Source organism: Onychomys torridus, chromosome 12 (genome assembly GCF_903995425.1).
Source record: "Onychomys torridus chromosome 12, mOncTor1.1, whole genome shotgun sequence".
Taxonomy (NCBI): Eukaryota; Metazoa; Chordata; class Mammalia; order Rodentia; family Cricetidae; genus Onychomys; species Onychomys torridus.
In genome coordinates, this window is record NC_050454.1 from 73,402,473 (window position 1) to 73,425,455 (window position 22,983).

Sequence of the window (22,983 nt, forward strand, 5' to 3'; positions counted from 1 at the left end):
CTCTGTAGCCCAGGCTGAGCTCCACCTCACAAAGATCCCCCTGCCTCTGCCTCCTGAGTGCTGGGATTACAGGCGTGTGCCACCACCGCCTGGCTATTTTTTTTATTTTAATTTTTTTGAGGCAGGGTCTAACTGTGCAGCCCTGGCTGGCCTGGAACTCACCATGAAGACCAGGCTGGCCCAAACTCTCATCGCCCTGCCTCTGCCTCTTGAGTGTTAGCACAGGTGAGAGCAGCCCACCCAGCAGCAGCATCCCCTCATCAGGCACTACCCATTGGGCCATACTTAGCCCTTGTTCCAAGTTTTTAAAGGTGTTAGTATACACAAGCCCATATACACATTTGGAGACAATGTGGCCGATTCCAGATAAGGAATAAATTGCTTTTACAGCTAAAAGAAGGCAAGTTACACAGTGTAGGCTGGGAATTCAGATCCTTTATAGCTCCAACAAAATGGTTAGTCCTGAGCAGCTAGCTGGAGCATACAGTTGTTTTAGAACAAGATTAAGAGAAAAGGCCATTATGTAACAAAATAATAAATCTCAACAACAAAAAATAGAGAGTCCTGTACAGGCACAGAGGGGCTCACGAAGGCAGGCCACTCAGATGTTTCCGGCTCAGCTGAGCAAGAGACCAGCAGCAGTGACTAGTGAGGCCACACTTGAACCTATGTACTGTCTCTTTTGTGTCTGCTGGCCATCTTGCTGGCCAGTGCTTCCATGCAGTTTTGACAACAGTCCTGCTGACCAAGAGTCGCTGTGAGTCCCAGATCTCCAAGCTCTGTAATAAACTGGTCTTCCTGAAAAGAGTGGACATGTTCCGCCTTCACAATGGAGATGCAAGTTTGTATTTAAAATGTTACCATTGATCAAGATACAGTGGATTATTTTGTTAGATAGCAATAAAGCAAATTACCCAAATTACCCACAGCCCACCGGAGTACTACAACAGATACTATGTAAGCCCTCATATGGAAAATAAGATTAAAGGCATGTAACCAGTATACAAACCAGAATGTAAGGCTACTGCTGCATTTAAATAACTGTTTTCCTGTTTCCTTCGGTGGGTGAGGCCTGGATGGACCGCACCACAGTGGCTCTGGAGTCCCCGAAGGCGTTGCTGGCGGAGGCCTGGCCAGGCCCGAGCTGCTGGGCTTTGCTGGCCGACTCGCCATTGGGGTCATCCCTGTCCGCAAAGCCTGTGCCGAACAGCTCCTCCATGAGGCTGTTCTTTTTGTCCCGGAACGCTGCCGTCTCCTTGGCTTTGGCCCTGGCGGCCTTGCCGAATGAGGGCTCGTAGCCGGCAGACTCCAGCCGCAGCTCCTGGTCACTGCGGTGCTTGTTCACACCGTGGTAGCGGCAGCGTGGGCTGCCCGAGGCCTGCCTGCAGGACGTGGGCAGCCCGTGGTGCAGGTTCTCGGTGGCCTCGGTGAAGGAGTAGTGCTTTCGTGGCCGAGGGGTCTTGCTAACACCCTGCCCGAGCTCTGTATCCTCGGCTTCTCCCACCTCGATCACCTCGCCCACCTCAGCCACTTCCCTGGCCGGGACCTCGCCCTCTGCATCTGCGGGGGCCTCGCTTCCCCTTGTAATTGGCTCGCCTTCTGGTGGGGTGACTTTCTTTTCTTGATCTTCCCGTTTCTCTTCTTGCCTCCTAATAATTTCCAGAGAGGCTTGTGGTTTTAGGTGTTCGACCTCCTTTGATAGATCTGCATTTAGAAAGGTTAAGATTAGCCGGGCCGTGGTGGCGCACGCCTTTAGTCCCGGCACTCCAGAAAGATCTCCCCGAGTTTGAGATCAGCCTGGTCAACAGGACTGGCACCAACACTACACAGAGAAACCCTGTCTCGAAAAACAACTAGATTTTAGAAGCACCCCTAACTCCCATGGCAGAGACTGAGGGTGCGAGCCGAGGGCCTGAGTTCCAACCACTAGAAAGCAAAATTCCAAAGCTGGGACATGGCGGTGCCAGACTGTACCCTTAGCATGGAGGGGCTCCTCCAGTGTATTTGGGGCCGAGAGTGTAACTCAGTAATAGAGTACTTGCCTAGCATGCTAAGGTGTCAGGTCTGATGCCCCAGCTCCATCAAACCAACCAGCCCCAGACAGAGAAACCTCAGTGGGTTTCCATTTCAGAATGGCATGTTAGCACACCTCCCTAGACTCCAGACAAGCCACTGAAATGACAGACGAGGTGAATACACACAGGGAGGGCACTAACACACAGAAGGGGCATTGTTAATAAGCTTTCCTCGACTGTCCCAAATGGGAGTTAGGAAAAGATTATTCATGCACAAATACTAAGAAAATCTTCCCTTGAGGGTATTAAAATATGTTAAACATCAATTAACGCAAGAACCTTTTTTTGTTATTGTTTTTTTCTTTTTTCGAGACAGGGTTTCTCTGTACCTTTGGAGCCTGTCCTGAACTCGCTCTGTAGACCAGGCTGGCCTCGTACTCACAGAGATCCACCTGCCTCTGCCTCCTGAGTGCTGGGATTACAGGCGTGCGCCACCACTGCCCGGCACAAGAACCTTTCTACTCATTAAATAGGAGTCATTTCTGCCAGAGGCTGACGGAATGGCCCACTGATGGGTGTGTAAATTGGCAGTTTCTACACACAACAAACCTATATATGCCAGAAGAGCAGTTGGGGAGGGACAGCATGCGGCTCTGGGGGCCCTGGGCAGCTGTGGGCAAGAGGCCTTCTGGGAATGATGATTCTACACTACAACAGGAGCTTAGGGTATTTTGCATTTATTGCTGCAGCTGTGTGTGTGTGTGCCTAGAGCCATGCCTCACCATAGTATATGCTCAAATAGACTTTGTCAAATGAACAAATACATTTTCCAAATGGGCTTAAAAATAAGTGGGAAGGGCTGGAGAGATGGCTCAATGGTTAAGAGCACTAGCTGCTCCTCTAGAGGACCAGGATCAATTCCCAGCACCCACATGGCAGCTCACAACTGTCTGTAACTCTAGTTCCAGAGGATCCACTGTGCTAGGCATGTATGTGGTGTACATATCTCTACATACAGGCAAAATGCCCATATACATAAAATCTTTTAAAAAAGTAAGTGGAAAATGAAATGAACACCAAGCATGGGCAACGCAGCAGCCTTGAGGCAGAGCGCTGCCAAAGCTGTTATTGAACCCTTGACTTCACAGCAAAAGCATGGCCCCAGATTCTCTACTCAGTTCTCCCTCAGGCCTGGGGAAATGCATGGACTTCTGGCTTGCTCACTTGCTCAGCTTTCCCGGCTTCTCCCAGCTCAACTGTTAGCAGCGATGAATTATAAAAACAGTGTGGCCAAGTCTTCAAGGTTCTGAGGGAAATGATAACCTGGAATTTTTACCTATGTTTGGGTACAAGAGTGACATTCCAGAGGGAAGGCACAGGTCTGCCCAATGGCACCTGTCCCCAAGAAGCTCTAGGAGGTGGTGTGCTTTTTTTTTTTTTTTTTAAATATATTTATTTATTAAACTTTTTTTTTTCATTTTACATACCAACCCCAGTTCTCCCTCCTTCCCCTTCTCCCGTCTCCTCACCTCCCTCCCACTCTGCCCCCATCCACTCCTCAGAGTGGGTAAGGCCTCCCATGGTAGTCAACAAAGTCTGGCATACCACGTTGAAGGAGAGCCTAGCCCCTCCCCACTGTATCAAGGCTGAGCAAGGTATCCCACCACAGGGAATGGGCTCCAAAAAGCCAGTTCACGCACCTGGGATAAGTCCTGGCCCTGCTGCCAGGGGTCCCAGGTGGTGTGCTCTTAAGACAGTGAGATTTGCTATGCAAAGATGAGGACATGGTTTAGTAAACAAATATTCAGTGGAGAAGCAGGTGGTGATGGGAGCCTGTGGGGAATGCTGCAGCAGCCAGGCCAGGACCAACCCACACACCCCACTCCCTTTTTCTTCCAGGCTTCCCTATACCAGGGAAGCTAGGGCTTTGCCCTGCCCTGTGACCTAGAGGATCAACTTTGCTCAGCCTTCAGCCTATCTGGCTGAGGCCCCTTACACCCACAGAGATATTTTGCTTTGAGCTGTTCCCAAGAGCTGGAAGTTAGACTTGGTGACTGATGTCTGGACACTCAGATTAGCCCATCCATTCTCTGACCTCTTCCTGTCTTGGCTCCACCCACAGGAGCCCTGGCAGAGGCTGTGGAGCTAGTGACTTTTGTGCCTACTGAGTAGGCCCTGAGCTTGAGGCCCCTTGTGCCTGGCAGGAGACATTTTAAAGTTGTGCAGTTACCTTCACATTTTCTTTTAGGCTCCTCTTGCTTTGGTAGTTTACATATACAGCAAGAAATTTCGTGGCTTGTTTCAGTTGATTTTTCCTTATGACCAATGCTTCCTGTTGTCTTTTTACCCTATAATTTAGAAAAGCAGTATAAATTTATAATTATATATTTAAATAAATGTCAGTGTTTTTTGTATACAACAAATGACTGCTTTTAGTTACTCTCCCCTCCCTCCCCCAGAGAGAGGGTTTCTCCTGTAACAGTCCTGGTTGTCCTGGAACTCAGGCTAGTCTTGAACTCACAGAGATCTACCTGCTTCTGCCTCCTGAGTGTTGGGACTAAAGGTGTGCGCCACCATACCCGGCCAGCTATTCTATTTTTGTTAAAACGTTTTTTAGACAATGCAAGATTTTAGAGTTCTCATACCTTTGTTGTCCAAGATGGGACATCTGACTTTTGGGTTTCCTGGTGTCTCATATTTACAAAATTTTTTCTGTCTGCTTGTACTGATTTTGTTGAAGAAACTATAAAATAGGTAGATTTTATGAGAAACATTTTATATTCAGAAGCTTTCCTGCTTTTGAATATGAAGCAGCCTTTAAACACACAATACAACCATGAAGCACAGTACAGGAGGCATTTTCTGGGCCTCAGAGGTTATGAGCATCGCAATGTTAGGGGAGACTGGGATGAGGCCACATTGCTCTTTTGTTCCTCTGGTAAGGATGTCTTTTAAGAGGCCAAGCTGCTGCCACACCATGTCAGAGCTCCTGAGGCCTGGTGAGTAGATTGTCCATGATGTGAACAAGAGCCGTGAACACTGAAACCAGACTTCCCTGAAAACATTCTCATGTTGACGGCAGACACACTGTCTTTTCTGGTAGGCGTCACTCGGGATTATAATCCAGAGTGAATGGAGGCCAAGAAACTGGAGGTTGCTGCCTTTGAAAGCAAACCTGGCTACTTCTACTGCTCTAGAGGTGAGGGTTCCACAGTGCCTTCTCTGAGCAGAACCTGAGGCTGGGGGGGATGCAGTGCCTGAGAGAACATGTTGTCTTATATAGCAAAATGCAGGACAGGTGCACCAGCCTGGCCAGTGCTGTGTGTGGGCGTCTACAGCTGTGGAGTTCCAGAATGAGAACTTTGCAGTTGTGATGGGGGTGGGATCAGTCACTGCTCAGGCCTGAGGGACCGTGTGTGTGTGTGTGTGTGTGTGTGTGTGTGTGTGTGTGTGTGTGTGTGATTTTGACCCGAGTGATGGTTACACGGCTCTAAGCATTTGCCCAAGTCCACTGATGCTGCAGGCTAACACAGGTACATGTTATAAAATCTACCTCAAACAGCTTCATGTTCAGCAGCTGCACACTGGCTAATAGGTCTCCTTAGAGAGCTGTTTGGCTGCCATTTTGTTTCATCTGAGGCCAGTGGGAACAAGAGCATTGCTCGTTGTCCCCCCCTCCCGCACTATCACAACTCCATTTTTTTCTACAATCACAAAATGAATTCCAGTGCCCAGTCAAGTGGCTGTGAAAGGTTTCCTATATAAATTAGGGGGCTGGGGATTTAGCTCAGTGGTAGAGCGCTTACCTAGCAAGCGCAAGGCTCTGGGTTCGATCCTCAGCTCAAAAACAAAACAAAACAAAACAACAAAACAAAACAAAACAACAAAAACAAAACAAAATAAATTAGGAAAATATATCCAGATAAATCGTTTTTTGAGCAAAAGAGACTAGAACATACCTTTTGGGTAATCTTCTTTTTCATGTAAATTTTTAAGTATTCGATTAGTGTAGATGTTTTTAATTTCCAGCTCACGGTCCTTCTCCTAAAAAGAGCCACAGTGTCAGTTTCCCATAGACACTTGCTTTATAAACCTTGATTTAAAGGAGCAATTTAAGAGAAAAGCACAGTTGGCTGTAGCAGCCGCTGGTGACATGCTGTAATTTAAAACTGAAATAAAATCAAGATCAGTCCCAGGCACTCTCTCCATACTTAGGGACCACAGTATTGTATAGCAGAGACAAAGCCCTTCATCCAGCTTCTGTCGGGGCTGTGCACAGGGGCTGCGGTGGGGCAGACCTACAGCAGGACACCACCGCTTAGCTTTCAAACCCAACATCCATGTTTTTGAATAATGACAAGACAAAAGCTTTCTAAGTCTTAACTTGTTGGGGTTAGAAAAGAACTAAGAGCCTAAATGTACCTCCTCAATTATATATTGAGACAAGCCTGCTAGGGCCCACCACTGTCTCCCAGGTAATTTCCATTCCCTCTTCTGACCATGAAGAAATGTCAGTGAAGGAAACAAAGCTCTGTATGTCCAAGCTATGGAATATAGGCTTTATATTAAAATTTTTTAAAAAATTATTTTCATGAGTGTTTTGTTGAAAGTTTTGCCTGCATGCATCTATGTGCACCGTGTATGAGCCTGGTGTCTGCAGAGGCCAGAAGAGGGGATTAGATCCCCTGGAACTGGATTTATAGATGGTGTGAGCTGCCAGGTGGGTGCTGGGCTGAACCTGGGTCCTCTGCAAGAGCATCCAGTGCTCCCAACCACTTGGGCATTGCTCCAGTCCTTTATTATTTATTTATTTAATTTAAAATTGATTTTCTTTCATTTTTTTGAGATAGGGTTTCTCTGTGTAATAGCCCTGGCTGTCCTGGAACTCACTGTGTAGACCAGGCTCGCCTTGAACTCACAGAGATCCACCTGCCTCTGCCTCCTGAGTTCTGGGATTAAAGGCGTGTGCCACCACTGTCTGGCTCCAATCCTTTATTTTTATGCTCTATTTAATCATAAAATTTATTTTGGTATGTATGTACATGGATAAGAATATCTTTTTTAAAGAATGCATGTTTCCAGAAATGGAGTACTATGGTTCACCCCCACCACCACCCTTTCCTGCTTTCTCATACTTTCACATTTAGCTCAGAGACTGGAAATGCCAAGAGTTATGGTTGGGACAACCTAAGCCCATGGAGGCCAGGAGGTGGTGCTGAATCTCCTGGAACTAGTTAAGTAAAGATGGTTGTAAGCTGCACCCACATGGGTGCTGGGAGCCGAACCCAAGTCCTCTGCAAGAACAGCAAGTGCTTATAACTGATGAGCCATCTTCCCAGCCCTAGAGTGACTTTACCCACACTGCTTTGGATAAGATTTCAGTGTTTTGGTTTCTGGAAAGCTCCGTCCTGTCTTTTGGTTTGATGTGAATGTAGTTCAGCAGACAGAATGGCTGCTGATGAGCTGATGCGGGGTTGAGTGCAGTGTTTGGGGCGTAGAAGAGAGGTTCAAGGTGCCCGTGACAGACTGGGCCACACTAAGGAAACAGTTTGGAACACACCCAGGATGCTTGTATGATTAGTGAACAGAAAAAGAAAGATGGACCACAGTTGAGAGCAAACGTCATGAGTGCCTGTGGGACACCCACGGTGAGGATCACCCCTGAGCTCATAGGATACAGTCCATTAAGGGTGAGAAGAGGAGGCAGTGTCTTGGCAGGTGCTCCCTGGGGCTTGCAGTGCCCAGGCTACAGCGTCTCACTTGGGAGCTGTGGAAGGCTGACATCCATTGAGCATGCTGTGGCCTTCATTGGTCTTGTGTGGTGGCGTTCTCAGGCATGGTTTCTGTGGTATGTTTTTATTGTACCCACTTGCTCCTGTGCTCCTCCCTAATCATTCATTTGTGGGAGTAATATCAGTTTGTGCATGATGGTTCATGCTCAACTTTTGCTTAGTAAGTGGAGTCACCCAGAATGAGGCACAGCCTGAAGTCATTGTGTTGTACCACATGGAGTGGCTTAGAGCAGGGCACAGTCTGAACTCCACACTAGATAATAAACAACTCAGACCGACCTGCTTTCCATTACACACCCACTGCCCCTGACTCCACTTCCCAGCCCTAGAGTATTTTAATCAAATTCTAGTTTTAACTTAACCTGTATTTCAGTATCTACAATAGAAAAGAGTGTGTCTTTTAAAAACCTGAGCACAATACATTTATACCTACCCTAAAATTAAAATAAAGTCTCAATGCTATCAAATCTATTTTACATTTTTGCAGTTGTCTCTCAATATTTTAAGAGGTTGTTTGATGTGATCCAGTTGAGGCCCAAAGTATTGTGGTGAATCACCTAGTGTTCTTAGCTGATGGGCTGCACTTGCACCTTATTTGTGTGCTTTGCTGCTGTGTGTGGCAGACATGGGCAGGTGAGAGTTGGACGATGCTAACAGTGTCTCTGTGGAGCCCTTTACATACTCACCAGAGCTGTATGTGGTGAATCTGGGTGGTTCATCCCTGACCTCAAGCTCTACTATAGAGCTATAGTTATAAAAACAGCTTGGTACTGGCATAAAAACCGACATAAGGACCAATGGTATCGAATTGAGGACCCTGACATTAATCCACACACATATGAACACCTGATTTTTGACAGAGAAGCCAAAACTATACAATGGAAAAAAGAAAGTATCTTCAACAAATGGTGCTGGCATAACTGGATGTCAATATGTAAAAGATTGCAAATAGATCCATATCTGTCACCATGCACAAAACTCAAGTTCAAGTGGATCAAAGACCTCAACATAAATAACATAAATACAGTTACACTGAACCTGATAGAAGAGAAAGTAGGAAGTAGTCTTGAATACATTAGCACTGGAGATCACTTCCTAAATATAGCACCAGTAGCACAAACACTGAGAGAAACAATCAATCAATGGGACCTCTTGAAATGGAGAAGCTTTTGCAGGGCAAAAGACACAGTCAATAAGACAAAGCGACAGTGTACAGAATGGGAAAAGATCTTCACCAACCCCACATCTGACAGAGGATTGATCTCCACAGTATATAAAGAACTCAAGAAATTAGACATCAAAATACCGAACAATCCAATTATAAAATGGGCTAAAGAGTTAAACAGAGAATTCTCAAAAGAAGAATCTCAAATGGTTGAAAGACATTTAAAGAAATGCTCGCCGGGTGGTGGGTGGTGGCGCACACCTTTAATCCCAGCACTCGGGAGGCAGAGGCAGGTGGATCTTTGTGAGTTTGAGGCCAGCCTGGGCTACCAAGCGAGATCCAGGAAAGGTGCAAAGCTACACAGAGAAACCCTGTCTTGAAAAACAAAAAACAAAAAACAAAAACAAACAAACAAACAAAAAAAGAAATGCTCAACATCCTTAATCATCAGAGAAATGCAAATCAAAACGACTCTGAGATACCACCTTACACCTGTCAGAATGGCTATGATCAAAAACACTAATAACAGTCTATGTTGGAGAGGATCTGGAGCAAGGAGAACACTCCTCCACTCTTGGTGGGAATGCAAACTTGTACAACCACTGTGGAAGTCAGTATGGCGGTTTCTCAGAAAATTGGGAATCGTTCTACCTCAAGACTCAGCCATACCACACTTGGGCATATACCCAAGGAATGCTCAATCACACCACAAAGATACATGTTCAACTAGGTTCATAGCAGCATTATTCATAATAGCCAGAACCTGGAAACAAGCTAGATACCCATCAAATGAAGAATGGATTAAGAAAATGTGGTACATATACACAATGGAGTACTACTCAGCAGAGAAAAACAATGACATCATGAAATTTGCAGGCAAATGGATGGAACTAGAAAATATCCTGAGTGAGGTAACCCAGACTTAGAAGGACAAACATGGTATGTACTCACTCATAAGTGGCTACTAGATATAAAGCAAAGGACAACCAGCTGAATCTGGGTGATTCTTTGGCATGAATTCTCCACCAGGGAGGGCCTACATTATGGATTCTCTTTTGTCATGTTAGTGGTAATTAACAGCCATTGATTAGAACTATTAATTCATTGGGAATTTAAAGCTAGTGATATTCTGACCCTATCGCTCCTTCTTATTAATTGGAATGCTATATAAGGAGTAATGACCCTTCACATTGTTGGGTTACTTGGAGGCAGAGTTCATGCAGAAAAGGTAAAAAAAAAAATTGTATCTTTTAAAAATGTTTAAAAATACTGGTTCTCTACCATTCTCCAAAGACAACAGTCACTGGTGTTTTGTTGTCTGTCACAGGTGTGTGCATGTTGTCTGAGTGTACCACACATATGAGCACATGCCCATTAAAGTAATGTTACAGAGGCCAGAAGAGGGCACTGGATGGTTCTCAAACACTCTTTATTCCTTTGAGGCAGGGTTTCTCCCTGAACCTGAGGCTCCTGTTTTCTGGGCTAAGCTGGAAGCTGGCAAGCCCCAGCAGTCCTCCTGTCTGTCTCCCTCGACTGAGGCACCCACCTTGTTACATGGACTTGAACAGCAGTCTCCATGGTTGTACAGCAAATGCTCCTAGCTGCAGAGCTCTCTCTCCAGACCCAGTGTTTTAAGAATGATGAATTCTTGGATTTGATCATTTTCAATTGTTCAATTATTTTTCCTTTATATAAAATGCTCTTCTTTGACAATTTCATATATATAAAATGTTTGATCATTATATTCACCCCATTCTCTTATATTTCACTTCCTTTAATTTTTTAAAATTAATTTTTGAGTCAGGGTCTTACTATATAGCCTAGACTGCCCTTGTCTTAAATTCTGTCTCAGTCTCTTGAGTGCTGGGATTACAGGTTTATCTATCATGCCCGACTATCTTTTTTGATCATCTTTGGCTATAGGAACCAGTTCTGCATGCTCAAGTCTACTGTTTCTCCCCTACAAGGTGATGGTTTCTCTGTGTGACAAGCCTTTGTACATTTCATGTATAACTCTAGACTTAAGATGTCCTGGTTCACTCTGAACCAGTGAACATTTGAGGTGTCCACTGTTACTCAGTCACATTAGGAATATTTAGCTTTTAAAATAAAATACATCAGGGAGCCATACTTCCACTTTAGATCAAAATCAGGACTGTGGACTTCACTTAACTTTAACTTACTTGTGCGTTTCCTTTTCCACCCCAGAACCCTACTCAGAAGGGCATCAACATGCACCATCACCCACCAACACAAACACACACAATTTCACTTCTGAAACCATTCAGATTTGTGTGTGGAGTTATTGCAACAGATGTCTGGCTGGAGCTGATTGAAATTTCTGGGCTAGGTCACCTGGACTGGCTTCTCCCATGGCATTACACCACCAGCGTAATACATAGTTGGTTCATTTTAAAATCTTAGACTGGATCTTTAGCGACAGCTTTTCAGGTTTCCTTGTGTTGTGGAATATTAGTTTAAGATGCGTTGCATTTGTTTATGCTGTGGAATATTTGTTTAACAATGCAAAGATGTGTTACATTCTTTTATGTTGCATTTGTTTAACTCTGTAAAGCTGTGTTACTTTGATTTTCTAAAACACCTGATTGGGCCAGGTGGTAGTGGTGCAGTACTTGGGAGGCAGAGTCAGACGGATCTCTGTGAGTTTGAGACCAGCCTGGTCTATAGAGTGAGTTCCAGAACAGCCAGGACTGTTACACAGAGAAACCCTGTCTCAAAAATAAAATAAATAAAATTTAAAACACCTGATTAGTAATAAAGAGCTGAATGGCCAATAGCTAGGCAGCAGAAAGGACAGGCAGGGCTGGCAGGCAGAGAGAATAAATAGGAGTAGAAATCTAGAGAAGAGGGAGGATCGAGAAAAGGAGGAGAGGAGGATGCCAGGGGCCAGCCACCCAGCCACACAGCCACCCAGCCACACAGCCACCCAGCCACATAGCCACACAGCCACTCAGCCACCCAGTCACACAGCCACACAGCCAGCCACAGAGTAAGAACAGAAGGAAGAAATATAGAATAAAGAAAGGTAACAAGCTCAGAGGCAAAACGTAGAAGAAGAGAAATGGGATAATTTAAGTTAGAAAAGCTGGCTAGAAACAAGCCAAGCTAAGGCTGGGCATTCAAAAGTAAAACTAAGTCTCTGTATTTATTTGGGAGCTGGGTGGTGGTCCTCAAAGAGAAAAACAAAAACACCAATTACAACCCTGATTTATAATGATGATCAATAGTTCTGTGGCCCCAGATGTAGGTTCTGTGGCCAGCCCTTCTGCTCTGTCCTCTGCACATTGTTATCTTTTTTGGTGGTGTGTGTGTGAATGTGTGTGTTTTGAGACAGAATCTCACTAAATAGCCCAAGTGGCATAGATCTTGATGTCTAACCCAGGTATGTCCTCAAACTCAAAATCCTCCTGCTTCTGCCTTCCAAGTGATGAGATTGTGTTAGCTACCATACCTGGCAGTTTTTTTTTCTCTAAATATTAACCAACATATAGTTTGTATAGTCTGTGTGTATGTGTACACATGGACACAGTTGAATGTCTCTGTGTGTATATGTGCCCATGGACACAGTTGAATGTCTCTGTGTGTATATGTGCCCATGGACACAGTTGAATGTCTCTGTGTGTATATGTGCCCATGGACACAATTGAATGTCTCTGTGTGTATATGTGCCCATGGACACAGTTGAATGTCTTTGTGTGTATATGTGCCCATGGACACAGTTGAATGTCTCTGTGTGTATATGTACCATACTCTATCCTTTAAGCTGTTGAACATCCACCTTGATTTCATGTCTTAGTGCTTGTCAGTAGTGAGGTGTAAACACAGGTATCGGAGTGTGTTTTTGTAGTGGACTTCATTTCCTTTAGGCATGTATCGGTGCTGTTGCTGGTCACACAGTCCTTCTATTTTTATTCTTTTGAGGAACCTTCCTACTGCTTTCCATGGCTCAGCTAACTTACATTCCCACCAGCAGTTCCTTTTTCTCCACATCCTTAGAAGCATTTTCCTGTGGTAACAGCCGTTCTAACTGGGTGGGTGGAGTCCCAGGGAAGTGTGGACACACATTTTCTTGATGGCTAAAGTTATTCAACATTTTTTTTTGTATCATTTGTGTTTCTTTTTTGAGAAGAGTCTATTCAAGTTATTCTATTTAATTATTTTAAATGTGTGTATGTCGTATGCATGAGTTTATGCATACCACATACACACAGGAGCCTGAGATGAGAAGAGGGTTAGTTACAGAGTGTTGTGAGCTGTCATGTGGGTGCTGGGAACCAAAGCTAGGTCCTCTGCAAGAGTAGTAAGCACCCTTAACTGCTGAGTCAGCTTACGAGTCTCATCCTGCTCTTATTTTTTAAAAACACGTTTTTCTGGGGGCTGGAGATATGACTCAGTAGTTAGGAGCACATACTGCTCTTGCAGAGGACCCAGGTCCAGTTCTTAGCACACATGTTGGGTGGCTCATAGCTGACTATAACGCCAACTTGAGAGAATCTGATGTCCTTTTCTGACCTCCTTGGACACTATACTTATGATCACAAGCCCACACTCTCACACACAAATGTAAACATAATTATAAATAAAAAACAGAGCTGGGAGGTGCCTCAGAAGTTAAGAGCACTTGCTGTTCTTCCAGAGGATCATAGTTCAGGTCTCAGCACCCATATCAGGAGGTTCATAACTGCCTGTTACTCCAGTTCCAACACCTCTTACTAGGTTCTATGGGCACTCACATAAATATACCCACTGTACACAGGCATGCTGTGGGATGTCTTTCTGTATGCTGTGAATATGTGTTGCTCTCATTGGCTAATAAATAAAGTTGCATTGGCCTATGGCAGGGTGGGATGGAGCCAGGCCGGAAAATCCAAGAGAGAAAGGGAAAGAGAAAAGAGAGTAAGAGTCGCCAGCCTGCCGTCCAAGGAGCAACATGTAATGGGACACAGGTAAAGCCACGAAACCTGCGGCGATACATAGATTGATGGAGATGGGTTGAGTTAAGTTATAAGAACTAGCTTAGCAAGAAGCTTGAGGCACAGGCTGTACAGTTTGTAATTAATATAAGCCTCTGAATGATTATTTTATAAGCGGCTGCGGGACAGCAGGTGGGAGAGATTTGTCAGGACCACAGTGCAGGAGGGACCGGAGAAGCTTCTGGCTACACAGGCACATGCATAAACACACAATTCAAAAGTAAAATGAGTCTAAAAAATAAAATAAAAACAAAGATGTTTTAAGACACCCGCATTCTTAAATGTTTTCTATATTTTATTTATTGTTTGTGTTTATGTATACATACATATGTGCAAGCATGCCATTGTGTGCGTGTTGAGGTCAGAGGACAACTTGGGGGACTTGGTTTTCTCCTTTGACCATGTAGGTCCCAGGGTTCTAACTCAGGTTGTGAGGCTTGGCAGCAAGCCCCTTTGCCATGCCAGCTCTATTCTTTTTTGAGACAGAGTCTTACATAGCCCAGGCTGGCCCTAAAGGGATGACTTTCAACTGCTCATCCCCATCTGCATCTTATCTGGTGCTGTAAGTGAAACTGTTAGTTTTGCATCTGTGAAGTTGGAAACTGGCAGGCTCATGCATACCCTGTGAATGCATCACCACTGGGCTACATCTCAAGTTAAGACTTTAAATAAATTTATAGGCCATTAAAATGTACTCTGAATATTACCATGCTTTGATTTCTAAGTTTAAAAACTTATTTAAGTTAAAGTGTTGTTGTCAGATATACTGTTGTTTACCGTTACAAAATAACAGTGAAGACAAGGAGAGTCTTAGGAAGAGAGTTGTTTTTTTGTTTTTGTTTTTCTGTTTTTTTTTTTTTTTTTTTGTTTTTTCCGAGACAGGGTTTCTCTGTGTAGCTTTGCGCCTTTCCTGGATCTCACTCTGTAGATCAGACTGGCCTGGAACTCACAAAGGTCTGCCTGGCTCTGCCTCCCGAGTGCTGAGATTAAAGGTGTGTGCCACCACCACCCCGCTGAGAGTTTTTCTAACCACAATGCACAGTGGCCCAGCTGCTCACTGTCTGTGCTAACTACGGATTCTCTGTCCATAACTGTCTGAAGAAAGAACTTGAAGACTCACAGGCCTAAGTAACCATGGTGTTGGACACATTGTTTCAAAGAAATACCTTAAGCTTCTGCTGCAGCTGTCTCACTTCCCCCTGCAGAGTCTTTGTCGCTGTCTGAGCTGCCAAAGTCTTCCGGTTTTCTTTGGCCAGTTGCCGACCAAAGGATCGATTGTTCAGCCTCAGCTGTTTTTCCAAGCTCTGAAAACAGTATATATTTCAACTACTCTGTAGCCAGCGTGGCATCTGAAACTTGACTGCAATGAAACAAGCTACATTTATGACAGGTGCAAAATTTCAACACAACTTTAGTCACTGGCTTAGGTGACAAACAGAACAAATTGAAATGAAACATTGGCCAGAAAATCCCAGATCTCAGGTCTAGAGAATGTATCTTTCCAGTCAAATGCTCAAATGTTGCTTACAAACTCTGCACACTGATGCTCTGCACATTGATACTTAATATTCAAACACATCCTGAAGAACCAGTAAGTACGACCAGAGTCAAACTTAATGTGGGGCCCAAATGTGTCATTCTGCTGTCTCTGCAGGTAGTGTTGGATCCTTTCCCTAGAGGGTCCAGCCTCAGTGCAGACCATGATGGACAGGGATTCCTGGAGAACAGACACGAAGGTTGTAATGGGGTTTCATGCCACCCTCCACAGTGCTGGATTATAAGACGGGACAACAGGCACCTGCTAGGGGTGGGCCCCCAGATGCACTAGCACCCCAGATGCTGATCTAGGTGTAGCAGAGTGACAGGGGCTACTTGGTGTTGTGTCTTTGAAAGTAGGCCTTCTCCAGCAGAACGGTGTGAAAACGTGGGTGAAACAACCTAGCACTTACCACAGAAAGTATCTGTCACCATCAAGTAGTGAAGAAGTGAGCAGTGCATGACTCCATCTATATTGATGTCCATGATGACCACCGACAACAGGCAGGACTCTGTGTGATTAGTGCCTGCTCCCACACTGTCCCTTTTAGTGACATCCCTTGGCTTTTGACAACCAGGGTCAGTGGAGGAAAATCTGTCCATCCATCTCTTCAGTTACTTTAATTCCATTCCTCCCCTTCCTCCCTCCCTCCCTTCCTCTCTCCCTCCTTCCCTTCCCTCTCCTCTCTTTTCCCCTTCCCTCTGTTCTCCTCCCCTCCTTTTCCCTTTCCTCTCTTCTTCCCTGAGAAACATTTTGAAATAACTAAAACTGTTTGTGTGGAAACAAAAGTCTATAATCTGTAAGACTGAGGCGAGACAAAAGCAGAAGAAGCTTGACAGACAGACACCATACCCTGGCATGGAGGTAGCCTTTCAGTAGGAGCTGAAAGCAGGTGTTCATTTCAAAGGGCAATTCCCTCAACACACAGTAGACCTCTGGTTCACAGGAGATCCCTGTGTGGCCATCAGACCAGCTGCTCCCAGATACACATCTGGCTGGAGAGAACACTTGCTCACTCAGGGGAGCAGACATCCAGCTCTGAGACTTGCGTTCCTTCCAGCCCTGCCTGCCCTCCCCACTCAACACTAAACACAGTTACTCCCTGTGGTGAGCTGGATGTGAACCATGTGAGCCCATGGGTGTGAATTATGCACCCTCTCTGTCGATACTGGACTTCTGAGATACAAACCTGTATTTTTTTGTCATTTGCCTCCATTTTGGCTGTAAGAACAGTCAACCTGTGAGTCAGTTCTTCTCTTTCTGCAAGGTTTTTGTCTTCTGAAAGTTTCTGTAGGGCCTGCAAGGCATCTTTGGTCCTCAGCAACTCACTGTCGGTTTCCCGGAGTTTCCTTGACACGGTTCGCTCCTTCTCCTGGGACTTCCGAAGGAGCTGACGTAGGCTTTTCACCTCATTCTGGTGCCTCACTGTAATTTGAGGTAGGTTGTTTTGTGAGTTCACATATTTCCCTATAGCTTTCAAGTGCCTAAGCTGAAGTTGTTTCAAAAACTGGTTTTCTATGACAGTGGCTTCCAGCTTCCGATGTATGTCAGCTAGCTCGTTCTTCAGCTCTTTAATCTTATGAAGCCTGGCTGACAATATTCGATGTGTCATGGCGTCTCTTCTTTTGGCAATTGTTTGAATTTGAGAGTTGAAAAATGAAGAATTCCAGATGTGCTTTTTCTCAGCCTGGACGTCCTTCTGGCCTGTGTGAGCAGACAATGCAGATGGTCAGCAGCAGTGCACAGAGGCGTACAGACATGCACAAGTGTGGCGACCCCCCAAACACCCATAAAAGCCGTGGAACTAGGAGGCAGAAGGAGGCTCACTGACTCTGCAGCTTTTCTCGAACTCATGTCTTACTGATAACCCTTCAGCCAGTTGCATCTATTTTGTGTCTGGAGGTTTATTTTAAGTCATCCGAGCCTGTATAGCCATGATGCGACAGAATGGATTGAAAAACCACATCTTGGAGTCTAAAGACTATGTTTAGTTATCTGCTCTAAGTTTTTCAAAAATCCTGGCAGGTGTGGAGGCACATTCCTGTATTCCAGCACTGGGGAAGTAGAGGCAGAAGGATCAGGATAGCCTGAGCTAAATGAGATGTCATTTCAAACAGAACACAAATTCTATTAGAAACCACTGTGCTGGACATTTTTGAGAGGTGGGAACCTCAATGAAGAAAATGCCTCTACAAGATCAGGTGTAGGCAGGCCTGTAGAGCATTTTCTTAATTTGTGATTGATGGGGTTGGTCCAGCCCATTGTGGGTGGTGCCATCTCTAGACTGGTGGTCCTGGGTTCTCTAAGAAAGCAGGCTGAACAAGCCAGTAAGCAGCTCTCCTCCATGGCTTCTGCATCAGCTCCTGCCTCCAGGTTCCTGCCCTGTGTGAGTTCCTGTCCTGACTTCCTCTGATGATGAACAGTGCTGTGCAAGTGTAAGCCACATAAACCCTTTGCTCCCCGACTTGTCTTCTGGTGAGGATGTTTCATCACAGCAATGGAAACTCGTCTGTGTGACGTAGACCAGCTATTTAAGTCACCGCAGTTCTCCCAGTGGGCTCTGAGATGACGCCCTTCAGTCACGTTTTTATTTTTATTTTACGTGTCAGTGGTTTGCCTGCACTCATGCATGCGTACCACATGTGTACCGGTCACATTCCTAGAACTAGGATTATGCATGGTTGTGAGCCACCATGAAGTCCTGAGAGTCAAACCCAGGTTTTCTGTAAGAACAAGTGCCCTTCATTGTCAAGACACGTCTCCAGTCTCCAGTGGAACAAAAATTTTTGTTCCTCCTCTTGAGTCAACTCTGGTCCCAGAGGCTGAGTGTTCAGAGGCTTGTACACTGCAGATGTGCATGGGGGACCCGCCTAACCTTGATGTCATTTGCTATGATCGTCTCTTTGAAGTGCTCCAGACTCCGACAACATCTCAGCATGAAACAAAGAAGTGGGCTTTTCATGTTCTATATGGGGCTATGGTACTGCGTGAGATCCATTCTTGTCCTACTAGAAAGGGGACTTTTAGCCCTTTGAGAACCTAGTGAAAGCTATGGGTATTTCCCTCTGGAAAAGCCCAGAATACATATAGTCCCCCAAATGCATAAGATGTCTTGTAGCTCACAGACACATCCATCTTAGAAGAATGGGTAGATAAAGAACTGAAGAGTCTACAGATTCTCAAGTGGTACAGGGCACCCTGGACACACTTGGTAGCAGCAGGTTGGGGAAAGGCAGTGAGTAAACACGGTAGAGGTAAAGGAGCCCCTCAGACAGCAGGCTCTCTATCAGTTCCTTCTCAGCTGCCTGCCTAGGGAGTACAGACCAGTGCCCACTGCTTAAAATAGGCAAAAGTGATTCCAGTCTGGGCAGTGGAAAAGGAGGAGGAGATGGGAGGTGTGGTGGTATTGTGTTCCCCAAAATATTGTGCACCCTAATAAACTTATCTGGGGTCAGAGACAGAACAGCCACAATATTAAACACAGAGGTTAGGCAGTGGTAGCACATGCCTTTAATCCTAGCATTCCAGAGACAGAAATCCATCTGTTCAAGGATACAGCCAGGCATGTGACACTCGCCTTTAATACCAGAAAGTGAGCCTTTAATCCCAGGGAGTGATGGTAGAAAACAGAACGGTATATAAGGCATGAGGGCCAGAAACTAGAAGCATTTGGCTGGCTAAGCTTTTAGACTTTGGAGCAGCAGTTCAGCTGAGACTCAGTTGCTTCCAGTCTGAGGAAACAGGATCAGCTGAGGAACTGGCGAGGTGAGGTAGCTGTGGCTTGTTCTGCTTCTCTGATCTTCCAGCATTCACCCCAATACCTGGCCCAGGTTTGATTTTATTAATAAGAACTTTTAAGATTCCTGCTACAGGGAGGTGGCACAAAGCTAAATCTAACTTGGACGGGAGTTGATGTAATTAGTACTTTTAAAGTCTACGACTTTAATTCCAGCACTCTGGAGACAGAGGCAGGTGGATCTTTGTGAGTTCAAGGTCAGCCTGGTCTACAGAGTGAGTTCCAGGACAGCCAGAGCTACACTGTAAGGTCTTGTCTCTAAAAATAAAACAAAGCTGGGCAGTGGTAGCGCACGCCTTTAATCCCAGCACTCAGGAGGCAGAGCCAGGCGGATCTCTGTGAGTTCGAGGCCAGCCTGGGCTACCAAGTGAGTTCCAGGATAGGCGCAAAACTACACAGAGAAACCCTGTCTTGAAAAACAAAAAACAAAAAACAAAAAACAAAACAAAACAAAACAAAAAAGATAAATAAAAAAATAAAACAAAAGGCCACAAGAAAAGGTGTCCCTAACAGCCCTTTGGGTGGTGTTGGTTATCAAGATTGTCAACATCCTCACCAGACTTGGGATACTGTCTTCTTGGAGTGTCAAGACAAGACAATGACATTTCATTGGCAGTTCAAACTTTCTGTCTTTCTTTCTTCCTTTAAATTTTTTCTCGTCTTTCTTTCTTTCTTTCTTTCTTTCTTTCTTTCTTTCTTTCTTTCTTTCTTTCTTTCTTTTTTCTTTCTTTCTTTCTGCTTTTTTTTCCCGCTTTTTGAGACAGGGTTTCTCTGTGTAGCTTTGCGCCTTTCCTGGAACTCACTCTGTAGCCCAGGCTGGTCTTGAACTCACAGAGATCCTCCTGGCTCTGTCTCCCAAGTGCTGGGATTAAAGGCATGAGCCACTTGGCTCAAACTTTGATTCTTTAGCTAAGACTAAAGGCTAAAAGCCATTACTGAGTATTTGTGATGAGGCTGACTTTTTTTTTTTTTTTTTTTTTTTTTTTTTATGGAATGCTTCACAAATTTGTGTGTCATCCTTGCGCAGGGGCCATGCTAATCTTCTCTGTATCATTCCAATTTTAGTATATGTGCTGCCGAAGCAAGCATGAGGCTGCCTATTAACTAATACCAGAACTGTCCCTACTAGTAGGCTTAGAGGGTCAGCTCTGCTGGGACAAGGCTACAGCTTCTTTTTATTGCATAACTATCCTTAATTATCTATTTCCCAATTCTGTTAATAAAAGCTCACCTGTTGTACTGGTTTGAAAGAAAATGGTCCCCAAAGGGAGTGCACTATTAGGAGGTGTGGCCCTGATGGAGGAAGTGTGCCACTGTGGGGGTGGGCTCTGAGGTCTCTTCTGCTCAAGCTTCCCTCAGTGTGACTGTCAGTCTACTTCCTGTTGCCTGCAAGATGTAGCACTCTGAGCTCCAGCACCCCATCTGCCTGCATGCTGCCATGCTCCCCATCACGATGATAGCTGACTGAACCTCCAACTGTAATCGAACCACCCCCATTAAATGTTTCCCTTATAAGAGCTGCTGTGGTCATAATGTCTCTTCACAGCAATAGAAGCATACACCTGTGATGATTGTGGACCACTCTAAGATACCGTCATTAGACAAAGACACCACTGTGACCAAGGCTGCAGCCTGGCAGGAATGAATGTATGACTTCTTACCTTTATGCTGGGGGATTTTAGAAATATACTTTCTCTTCTGGTGCTCTTTCCCCAGAAACCGCTCTGACTGATATCTGTTGGTGGTTGCTTCAGAGCACTCGGAAAGAAAATCTTCAGAATAGTCATAGTGGGAAGCCAGGCTTCTGTAGGAGCACTGAGACCTGCTGTAATCTACGCTCCCATTGGAAGCCCTGCTGTTCCTTGACAGGTTGCCAGCGTCTGGGCTGCTCTTGCCTTCTGCAGACCTCCTGTTGCTTCCTAGTGCCAGGCTGGGGAAATGCTCATTTGTGTGTGCTTTTGTTGTATCAGCCAGAGACATAGTCCACAACCTAGCAGGAGAAAAGGATGCTTCAGCTTATGGGTACTGTGTTAAAGTGGGCCCATGCTTTAGTGTATTTTTTCACTACAGTGAATAATTAAGAATGTGAAATGTACTGCTTTTTGAGACAGGGTTTCATTGTGCAGTCCTGCCTGGAGCTTGCTGGGATTAAAGACTGTGCCACCATCTCCAGCTCAGAATAATACATTATTGTTATTGTTATTATTATTATTATTATTATCATTATTATTATTATTTTGCCTGTGTGTGTCTGTGCACCACATGTATACAGTGCCTGTGGAGGCCAGAAGAGGGTGTCAGATTCCCTGGAACTGGTGTTACACATGGTAATGATCTGCTATGTGTGTGCTGGGAACACAATCCAGGCCCTCTGCAAGAGCTGCAAATGCTTTTAACTGCTGAGCCATTTTTAAATGGCTGCTTCTTTTAAAGGAGTAGCCCAGGATGGCCACAATTTATGTTTAAAAAAAGAGAAGGAAAACAAAAGCAATGAATTCCCCTTGTTCATTGGTTCTTTCTTCTAAAGGGATCTAGAACCCAGCCCAGCAATATTAAAATATATATATTTTAAATTTATGTATTTATGAGGTTGAAATGCACATATGTGGAGGTCAGAGGACAACTTGACAGAACTAGTTCATCTGGGAAAATTTTTATGTTGTCAGGCTTGGTGGCAAGCTTCTTTATCTACTGAACCTGCTTGCTGTGGGATGATCTTTCTGTGCGCTGTGAATATGTGTTGCTACCATTGGTTAATAAAGAAGCTGCTCTAGCCTATGGCAAGACAGGTTTCCAGTGGAAAATCCAAGATACAGGGAGAAGGAAGGTGGAGTCAGAGGAGATGCTGAGCACTGCCCCGGGGAGCAAGATGTAATGGAGCACAGGTAATGCCACAAAGAAACCATTGCAAAACACAGATGAATAGAAATGGGTTAAATTAAGTTGTAAGAGCTAGTTATTGAAAAGCCTGAGCCATAGACCAAACAGTTTGTAATTAATATTAAGCCTCTGAGTGATTATTTTATAACCTGCTGCAGGACCAGGTGGGACCGAGAAACTTCTGTCTACACTTGCTATCTTCTGACCAGGATGGCTTCAAACTCTAATCCTCCTGCCTCAGCTTCCCCATCACTAGGATTATAGGCATGCTGCCATAATCAGCTAGGTCTGTATGGTTTGTTAAGAGCTGTTCAGTGACCTCAGAGGTGGACTCAATGTCATTCACGGAAGACACTTTCGGGTTCTCTTGGTGTGAGCTATTTGAACTGAGAATTTGAAATGGATAGAATAGGAAGTCACACAAGACGAGCCCCCAATGCATACACTCAGCACAGTTAACTTGAGTTGGACCGCAGAGGCTCAACACTTCTTTCTGAGGCTCTATATTAGGAAGGATCAGGCTACTGGAAGCTCTTGCATAGTAGCCTACCTCATCAGTAGAATGAAACAAACCAATCCATCGCAGGCAACTTTAAAAGCATGGCTTTTTCATTCAGTTCTCAATTCTGTTTTATCAAGAAAGCAAAAGAGATATCATTAGCTGGTGTAAGGTCCTTTGCAACAGGAATGCAACACTACTGGGAGCTTTGTGTTCCCTGAGTTGGCTTCTGCCTTTTGCTGCATACGTTTAATGCTGTAAGCCTTCTCCTTGATGGATGGCACATATTATGCAATTCACATTCC

General features: G+C 44.8%; 1 protein-coding gene and 1 non-coding gene across 2 annotated transcripts; both read right to left on the bottom strand.

The window, feature by feature from the left end:
- Positions 1 to 981: 981 nt before the first annotated feature.
- On the bottom strand, positions 982 to 22,777 carry Lca5l (lebercilin LCA5 like). The gene is made up of 8 exons (XM_036203665.1): positions 22,730 to 22,777; positions 20,961 to 21,289; positions 16,693 to 17,207; positions 15,133 to 15,270; positions 5,975 to 6,059; positions 4,661 to 4,758; positions 4,246 to 4,363; positions 982 to 1,704 (listed from the first exon to the last, which is right to left on the bottom strand). Exons 1-8 carry the CDS (start codon positions 22,732 to 22,734, stop codon positions 1,034 to 1,036), a joined length of 1,959 nt encoding a protein of 652 aa, XP_036059558.1. The 5' UTR covers positions 22,735 to 22,777; the 3' UTR covers positions 982 to 1,033.
- LOC118594360 lies at positions 20,282 to 20,388 on the bottom strand. Its single transcript, XR_004946350.1, has one exon. It is a non-coding gene; the product is annotated as a U6 spliceosomal RNA (small nuclear RNA).
- Positions 22,778 to 22,983: the final 206 nt, after the last annotated feature.